The 9,159-nt window shown below is 38.6% G+C and overlaps 2 protein-coding genes across 2 annotated transcripts in view; one reads left to right on the forward strand and one right to left on the reverse strand.

Moving 5' to 3' along the window:
- The first annotated feature begins 887 nt into the window (after nucleotides 1-887).
- On the forward strand, nucleotides 888-4,618 carry si:ch211-145b13.6 (NAD(P)(+)--arginine ADP-ribosyltransferase 1). Its single transcript, XM_014007711.1, has 4 exons — nucleotides 888-1,203; nucleotides 1,382-1,451; nucleotides 1,524-2,221; nucleotides 3,735-4,618. Exons 2-4 carry the CDS (start codon nucleotides 1,392-1,394, stop codon nucleotides 3,808-3,810), a joined length of 834 nt encoding a protein of 277 aa, XP_013863165.1. The 5' UTR covers nucleotides 888-1,203; nucleotides 1,382-1,391; the 3' UTR covers nucleotides 3,811-4,618.
- tacr3l (tachykinin receptor 3-like) overlaps nucleotides 4,400-9,159 on the reverse strand; it is a 6,781-nt gene continuing 2,021 nt past the window's right edge. Inside the window, exons 3-5 of the mRNA XM_014007712.1 lie at nucleotides 8,980-9,130; nucleotides 6,263-6,459; nucleotides 4,400-6,190 (exon numbers count right to left, since the gene is read on the reverse strand). Of these exons, the coding sequence (XP_013863166.1) occupies nucleotides 5,968-6,190; nucleotides 6,263-6,459; nucleotides 8,980-9,130 (571 nt within the window). The 3' untranslated portion in view covers nucleotides 4,400-5,967. The remainder of the gene's footprint in view (nucleotides 6,191-6,262; nucleotides 6,460-8,979; nucleotides 9,131-9,159) is intronic.

A 9,159-nucleotide genomic window follows, 5' to 3' on the forward strand; every position in this document is an offset into this window, starting at 1 on the left:
AGCGGCCATTTTAATTATCCCCCCCATGGTTTTCTTGTGATAACGAATGTCGTTATCAAAATAACAGGAACGTTTTCTCGAGATAACAAGTTAATTTTGTCGATATCACAAAATAAGGAGGACCATCTTGACGAGACAACGAGTTAATTTCTAGATGGTTTTCTTGAGATAACGAATTGTGATTTTCTGTACATCATTCAGCAACCACGGAGATGGCTCTATCCCCCCAGCTGGTCACGATAAAGTTTATTATCAGCAAGATCACTGTGTAAACACCTGCTGATCAGCAGTCGGGCCAGTCGTCTCCTTAAATGCCAAAGTTATCTGTACAAGACAAAAACTGCAATTTCAGTTGGTGTAATGGTACAAAAATGACACACAATTCTGTTATTTTGTGATAACGACATAATACGCCGTTATCATGAGAAAACCTTGGAAAATAATTAGAAACAGCCACTCTCAGCTTCCATAAGAAACAGTCCAGCAAAGACCTGATTATCTTTCTGTAGATCTTTACTGCAGGTTAAGTTTTCAGCTCAGCAGGATTCACCTTGTTGGTATTAAAATACTGTTGTCTTTTTAAATCATTTAAAGAAATGGGAACAAATTGTGTCTTTGTGAACCAATTTTCATGGGTTCTTTGCTAACCTGTGTTTTATGTGTTGACAGTGGTTCATCCCTTGAGTTTAGGAGGTTTTTTATTATTAATTAATGTGTTAGAGTTAAGTGGCTTAGCGAACAAACTCAACTTCCCTGAAAATACTTAAATGCGAATGAGTATTAAACAAAAATAATGGATGGTTTGAAATAWAAAATTGCATTTCCCTTTCCTTCAAACATTTGTTGCCCTGTGATGGAAAAGGGGAGGGGAAAGAATTGGGGAGGCAGCTTAATTTCAAAACATTCCTCAGATATTACATCTTTAGGGAACGAGAAAGAAAGAAAGAAAGAAAGAAAGAAAGAAAGAAAGAAAGAAAGAAAGAAAGAAAGAAAGAAAGAAAGAAAGAAGCAGCAGCAGGGGAATAAACAAGTGAAGTGCAGGTCTGTGTCAGAGGTTTGTCTGTTTCCTTCCTCAGAAACAGGAAAACCGTTGCCCAGTCAGATAAGCTGCCTCACTTCTCTGAACAGAGAAAACAATCACTCCTTTGCAGTTTGATGGACCCCGTACTGAAGTAGTCACTGCTAATACTCTCCTTTCCGAAGGTACGTGTCTTTTTGCTTTTCACTTCAGCTTTGTTTTATTCCCACAGTCAAGAAAGAATGTTGAATCCTGAAGGCACACAGTAGCAGATAATTTGTCACTTGTTTGAACTTGTTCAGCAAACATTCGGATCATCTCATCCTCTGGTTTTAATAAAGAAGTTGTTCTTTTTTCGTACAGACGTCTCAAAATGTTGGACAGAGGAAAACTGCTCTTTATTGCAGTCATTTACAGCACTATCCACAGCCACGTAAGTGTCATTTGTCACACGATAACAATGTTTTAAAGCCCTTGTGAGTAAAACTATTTCATTTATTTAAAGGTGACTGATGTTATTGTGAAACCACTGAATATGTCCCTGGATGTTGTGGATGATCTGTATGATGGATGTCATGAAGAAGCCAAAGAGAAGTTCATCCCCGACTTGTTAAAACAAGAGCTCAACATGACTGAGGCGTTCCAGAGAGCATGGAACGCTAATTCCAGATGTTCCGCTCTGATCCCTGGAGGAACTAAAGACCACACTGCTGCACTTTCAGTCCTCCACTTTGGGAATGCAGACTTTTTAAAGGAACTTAGCAAAGCCGTGGAGACAATGGGAGCAAACATTACCACCTACGAAAACAACTTCCATTTCAAGTCCCTTCATTTTCTGCTTACAGATTCCATGATGATGCTGAACCAGAGTCAAATGTGCAAAAGCATGTTTGCTTTCATGGACAACCAAAAGGAAATGCCATTAAAAGGCTCCAAGGTGAGATTTACTAGTTTCACCTTGGTCCACTCAGACTTCGAAAGCCTCGGAGATGTGGAAGGAGAAACGGTTTTAAAAATCGAATCTTGTTTCTACGTCGACCTGGATGACCACATCTGTCAGAYAAACCTTTTAAAAACACTTTTATCTCCGGCTGAAGTCTTCACTGTAAAGAGCATAAAGAATATAAACAATGATGAGTATACTGAGGTCACTTTAAATCATCACAGCGTGAACAGCACCCACAACTGTTACATGTTCCCAAGGTAAGACTTGCTTCTTTTTCATTGATCAGATTTAGAATTTCTCACCAGTTTTAAACAACTCTTAGTCTTTCATCAAGTCTGTCTCATTGACATTTACAGTGTTACAAATCGGTTTAGTGTCAGATCCATCTATCCATTTCATCCTTTCTGTGTCACGGCGGTCACTGGTGCCCACATCCAGCAGTTACAGTGCAAGGGGCGGGGTACACCCTGAACAGGTCACAAGTCCATCACAGRGCCACAGAGACAAACAAGACAAACAACCATTCACTCTCACACCTAGAATTACCAACCATGCAGTGCCAACAGTAGCATTTACTTAAAACCTAATAAATCTTGATTTTTAATTCCACCGTCTTCTTAGGATRATTAAAAGTGAAATGAATGGTGTGCACTCTTGAAAGAAAAACATGTTGCCAGTCGCCTTMAAGGAAAGTTTCCCTAAATGTAAAGTTTCAAGAGAAAATGTTGTGTGCTGTGATGGTGCTCAGACTTTGTGGTGAGATAGACTCTCAGCTACACCATATTTTTGCTCAATAATAGTAAATTCAATGAGTTATGCCAGTTTTTGTGTTGGCGAAGTTTGATTAATTTCATCTGTTTATTTCAAAGGACTGTGCACAATAATCAACATTTAAAGGAACAAAAATGTGTCGGGGTTAAAGCACAACAGCTAATTGTTGAGGAGGTTACCCTGAATCTGGCTGAAACCAATCAGTTGTAGAGGATGTAGGATGTAGGATGTAGGATGTAGGGTTTAGGGTGTAGGATGTAGGATGTAGGATGTAGGGTTTAGGGTGTAGGATGTAGGATGTAGGATGAAGGATGTAGGATGTAGGGTTTAGGGTGTAGGATGTAGGATTTAGGATGTAGGATGTAGGGTTTAGGGTGTAGGATGTAGGATGTAGGATGTAGGGTTTAGGGTGTAGGATGTAGGATGTAGGATGWAGGATGTARGATGTAGGGTTTAGGGTGTAGGATGTAGGATKYAGGATGTAGGATGTAGGGTTTAGGGTGTAGGATTTAGGATGTAGGATATAGAATGTAGGATGTAGGATGTAGGATGTAGGATGCAGGATGCAGGATGTAGGATGCAGGATGTAGGGTTTAGGGTGTGGTTGCAACATTGGGAGAATTTTAACCCAAATCTTGGTTCCGATGTGAGTCATTTTAGTGTCCTCCCACTTCCTAAGTGTTACCAGTAATTGGGCAGTTAGAATGGGTGTCCTTCCAGAATATTTTAGCAGAAAAACGAAATGAAGAATATTTTTAAATTAGGACTACATTTTATCTTGTGGTCCTACAACTGCATTTAAAACAGTGTGACATAGACTGCAGGGCATCTTCTCTTTGCTCATTTTGGAGCACTCATACAGGTAACTAAACAATGATTGGCAGGTGTAGGTGGGTTGTTACACATTTCTTGAAGCTACAACCACCCCCTGGTTTGCTATTAATCATGTTCTCTAATCACTCTTTCTTTTTTTTTCTTCTTTTCCTTTTTCTTTCTCAGGTCCGCAGCAGTCATCTCCACCCAGTTGTTTGTTCCTCTGCTTGTGGCCTCACTTCCTTTTTCTTGGTATGTTTGACAAAAATGATTTTATCTCAGAATCACTGAAACCAGAGAACACAACTCTGGGTTTTCAGCTTTCATGTATAACTACCAAATAATTAATAATAGTTTCAAATAAAGTTTTTTTCTTTCCTCTGCATTTTTAGATTTGTTTATGAATATACTTTTTGATTTTGCTTTCATAATATTCAAATAGTTTGGAAAGATGTCAGGAAGTTAATGAAGTTCATAACAAAATGCTGACAAATAACTCATCMTTCAGCTTCTTTTGTTCTGACAACAAAACCAATCATTGACCTCATCACGGTGGCGTTAACAGAAGTGGTTTCATGATTGTGCAAATTTCAGATTATAAATAAATGAACTCTGCAAGTGAATGGGGAATAGATTTGTTGCTGAAAAGCAATACGAACTTCCTGATTTGTCAACTGTGCTCTTCTGAACTTTGAAAATCARTGAACTTAGTTAGTTTTGCATTTTGAAAGTTCAGCTTTTTTATCTTAACTTTAGACACAAATATCTGAGTGTAAATGTTTTTGACTGAAGAGTTTTGTTACTCATTCTGACACCTGCTGCACACAGTTTTGTTTGACTCCTTTTAGTTGTTTTTTTTACTATTGTTGGTTTGATGATTTTTTTAATGACGTATAGTGCTTTTACCTTTACGTGTGATTTGGATTTTAGTGGTTTGAGCTGCTGCATATCTCGGCAAGACACTCTTACATGTGAGATTTTAAGTTTCATGGATTCTTTCTTGTTTTTTTTTTGTTTGTTTTGTTTTTGTTTTTTGCAAATGAAGAAGAAATATTAAAACTAAAGTTGAACCTGCTGTGATTATCAGCTTGATCATTCTGAGTTTTTAAAATCTTCACAGTCAGTGACGTGTCTCTGTTTAAGTCTTGTATATAAGCCCTAGAAAATGAAATTTTCATTTCAATCCAACACTTCATGTCTCAACAAGTTACTTCTTCTCTGTCATGTTTGAGAAGTCAAGCATTTAAAAAAATGGTGATCAGAAACATTACTGCTCCAGTTTTCCATGTTGTGACTTGAGAATGAATCTGAATCAAACACATGAATTAAAACCAAGTATACAAATAAAAATGACTCTTATAGCAGTAAAAAGAGCAATTTATTTTAACATTAATGTCACTGTTGATTAAACACTGTTTAAAAATGCGGATGTGCTGGATTTTTTAAAGAGCTAATATGAAGAAATATTTGTGAATATATTTTCCTTTTCTGGCAAAAATATTTGTAAAAAGCACTGTTGTAGATTTTAACCCCACCCCAAAAGCAAACAGGGAAGTGAGAAACAGAGGCCCCTCTAGCATACCACTTAAAAAATGTTCTGCTCAGACCTTATGTCGAGATATGACTYAAAGCGCCAAGGAGAACAAAAATGTCGACATCAGAGAGTAGATTTCTTCACTTCTCGCTAATTATGAATCTTAAAACATTCTAAGATTTCTTGTAAATCCATCCAAAAACTTGTCTTTTCTCTTCTAAATTGATAATTTATAAACATTATATAGCATATATTGCATTTAATCTCATGTCTGCACCAAGCGACAAGTATCCTGATTGTTTCTATTTTTTTGCAAACTTGCTATTCAAAATGTGTCCAAAATCGTCTTCAAGCGGTTTTGATTTTAAACTATCAGAGGAATTAAATGTCATATCAGCAATTTATTAAAAAAGTAAACTTTTTGATCAGTTCTGATAAAGAGGAGGATGGAGTTTCAAACTGAAAATATGGACATTTAATTTGAGAACCAAACGTCCCTCAAAAATGAAACGATCCATCTCTCATTACGTGTTTTAAGACTTGATTTGCCGTACTTCAGGACTTARTGAGCTGCCACTGGACCACTATGCCAGCTCTACTCAAACAGCCTAAAAGCATAACCACATTTACTTAACTTTCTGTTGTTTCTGAACACTGCAATCCATTASGATAATCATTTTCACAGGCATCCTCCCTTGCATTCCTTCTGCAGTTTTCCTGTTTCCTGAGTCGTGCCTTTCAGTCTGAAGACATTATTCTGGAAAAATCGCATACGTCCAGATTTATCTACGTTAACCAAACCAAACAGTAATTCATAGACATCAGGACAACCTAAACACATAAATAAAATAAACCCAGTTTTTTTTTTTATCAGCCACGTGGAGCCTATCCATCTTTATCCTTCTGCTCAGGGTTTCCTTTGGACATGTGTCCTCGAGAACAGATGCTTTTGTTTTTGCTCAGAATGCTGGTGTCGACTCGAGACAGGGTGCACATGCTGCTCTGGTGACACGGYCGAAGTCTCGTGTTCTGGAGCTCCAGCTCATCGTAGCTTGACATTCGAACGAAGGGGCACCAGCGGAAAACCTGCTTGAATCCGGCCCGGAACCTGCAGAACAAGGCCGGAGCCGTCAGCCTGCTGCCGTGCTGAAGGTTGAAAGTTGAACAGATTTACACCCACCTGCTGTTGAGGCAGCAGTAGATGATGGGGTTGTACATGGTGGAGCTCATGGCCAGCCACAGCACTGACAGGTAAACCTGCTGGATGTACTTCCACTTCACCAGGCGGTTGTTGAGACCTGTTACGATGAAGTAGACGTGGTACGGCAGCCAGCAGAGGGCAAAGGTCACCACCACAATGATCATCATCTTTACCACCTGCAGGAGGAAGGAGAGAAAGCAGAATATTTGATACATCTGACCAGGGGCGGACCTAGCCTCTTTGTTGCCCTGAGCAAACAACCTCAGCGGTGCCCACACCCCCCGTATGTGTCAGCCCTCAGCAGCAAGCATGCACTACCTGCAGAGGGCGCCCACTCCCCGCAGGTGGACTATAGGTAGGTTAGGATATATGAAATAATGCTCTTTTTCAACGGGGTTGGTGGGCCACCCTTGGCGAGATGCTGCCCTGTTCAACTGCCCACCTCAACCATATGTGTCCCATCACATCAAAGTGAGGATTAAGTCCAAAAGTGGAAGGTGGAGAAACAGGCAGATAGTGTTTTGATTTAAATGTGTGCAAAAATGGTATTTTGTCAAAATATCATGAATTAATGCCTTATCAAAGTATCATTTAAATGAACTATCTAAAATATAATCCTAAAAAAATTTCTTGAAGCATTTTTTAGCAGTAGGAACAAAAAAATGACTTTGAGGAAAAACACCTTAAAACTTTGTATTTTTCCCTGTGAGCTATGTTTTTGTTTCTTTCCAAATGGAAAATCGTAACATACAAATAACATTTAAGGTTTCCTCTTTATATTGAATGACTCAATAAATTCACATAATTTGACTTAATCCTCATTTCGATATGATGTGTCACATATTAGAAACTGCTACTGCATCCGACAGAAGGAAGCCACCAACAAAAGAAGTACTGAGAACCATTTGTGGAACTTCCTGTTATGTCTCGTGTGTTTGGAACAAACCATTTAAAGCRACATGAACACACTGTCAAGAAATAATCCACAAGTTAAGTACTAGCAAGTGTTATGAATGATCGAGGATAAAACCGAGGTGATGGTTTTTGGAGACACTGAGCCCGCTCCAGTGGATTTAGGTTCCTTAGCTCAGTACAGCAAACTGACTGTCAGGAATTTGGGGGTCGAACTGAATCAGGAGCTCAAATTGGGCAATCACATTAAAGCAGTTGTTGGAAGGAGTTTCCATCATTTGAGGCAGCTGGCCAAAGTAAAACCCGTTTTTCCAAGAAGGCACTTTGAGACGGTAATCCATGCCTTTGCTACCACTCAACTGGATTACTTTAGCTCACTTAATCTGTGGGTTAGTGGCGCCTCCGATGGCACGCCTGCAGAGGGTGCAAATGACTTTTCACTGATAAACATGAGCTGATTTCCCTGATTTTATATTTGCTCCAATGGCTGCCTGTACATTTTAGGATCCATTTTAAAATTCAATAATTGTCAGACTTCTTAATCACAAAYGACTCTTCCATGCGACGTCATAAGTGTTGACCTATTTTCAGTCACTTAGGCTCTTTCTGTAGGCAAACAAATACATGTGGTACTTATTWGGCAGCTGGTCACAAATTTGTTTACATATTTTAAAATTTTGGAAACATTAACCATCAAAATGAGAAAAATAWACGTGTTGATTTCATTTATTACTGTATGATTTTCTATCTGAGTATAATTTTTTGGCATTGWGCACCTTTAAAGGTTGTTTTTTCGGTGTTGGTGTCACAAACTTTGTAAGGCTGTTGATCATTTATCTTTACACTCATCATCATATTTTCCCTTCAGTGAGAGCAGAGTTGCTGTTATTTTATGACGACAGGTAAAGGTCAGCGATGACGCACCGGACTCAGCAGGTCCAGAGTCAGATGGACGACAGAACTTGTCGGTGTTACAGAACAATGCAGAGCTGCAGGAGGCTGAAGGCAGAAGATTTGCTTTCTCTTCATCCAAACCAAGACGAGGGCGACCTCCTCTTATCTCCATACCTGACCTTTTAGATCACACTGTGTTTTCATGACATTTAAATTTTATTTTTATCTTCAGGGCCACAACAGAAATTGGAGCCACTGATGACTGCTTTTGTTGATGACGACCTTTAAAGATGACGAACAGTCAACTTATTACAGTTTCTGTTTAACATGAATTTAAATTTTTGTCAAAAAGCCTAATTTAAAGCTGACACAAGAGTTTGTTAAAATCCAAACACTATATATATTTTAGTCAATGAATAATTCACATCACAACCCTGAACCTTGTAGAATTTCATGTCGATCAAATAATCTGGGATGTTACTCTGATATTTCAGATTTTTTTTTTTATCAATGAACCTCATGTTATTTTAATCCTCGACCCGTCTTTATTGATGCTCATCATCCCAGCTGTGACGTTCTTAATCCTCGTGCAGCAGACAGAGAAGCCTCTATAAAACACTCTGTGCAATCTGGATGATGCCAAATCTGCATTTCATCAAATGAAGATGAAGAGTACACAAATGTAGAAAATCAAACCAGTACTTCTTTGCTGTATGTGGCTGTCGGAAACTAATAGCACTCAAATCTTCAAGTTTGCACATCATCACAATAATTTGTTTTTAACAACTAAAGCTGTTAGTAATGATGTCACAGCCAAGCAACTTAAGATTGTACATTTCTTGWCAACAGATACAGTATATWACMAAAAAAGTTCATATTTAATRACGTACCTTCCTYTTTGCACYGAGTTGTGCATGGTAGTTATCTGAYGAGTCTCCRGGGACCTCACTTCCCCACAGCGACACCCCAACAATGGTATAAGTGACACCCATCACTGCTAGAGGCAGCACGTAGACCAGGACTGTAACTATGATGTGATACCTGCATAAATAATCCCAATGCATCATCAA

This window comes from Austrofundulus limnaeus, unplaced genomic scaffold, assembly GCF_001266775.1.
Source record: "Austrofundulus limnaeus strain Quisiro unplaced genomic scaffold, Austrofundulus_limnaeus-1.0 Scaffold44, whole genome shotgun sequence".
NCBI classification, from domain to species: Eukaryota; Metazoa; Chordata; class Actinopteri; order Cyprinodontiformes; family Rivulidae; genus Austrofundulus; species Austrofundulus limnaeus.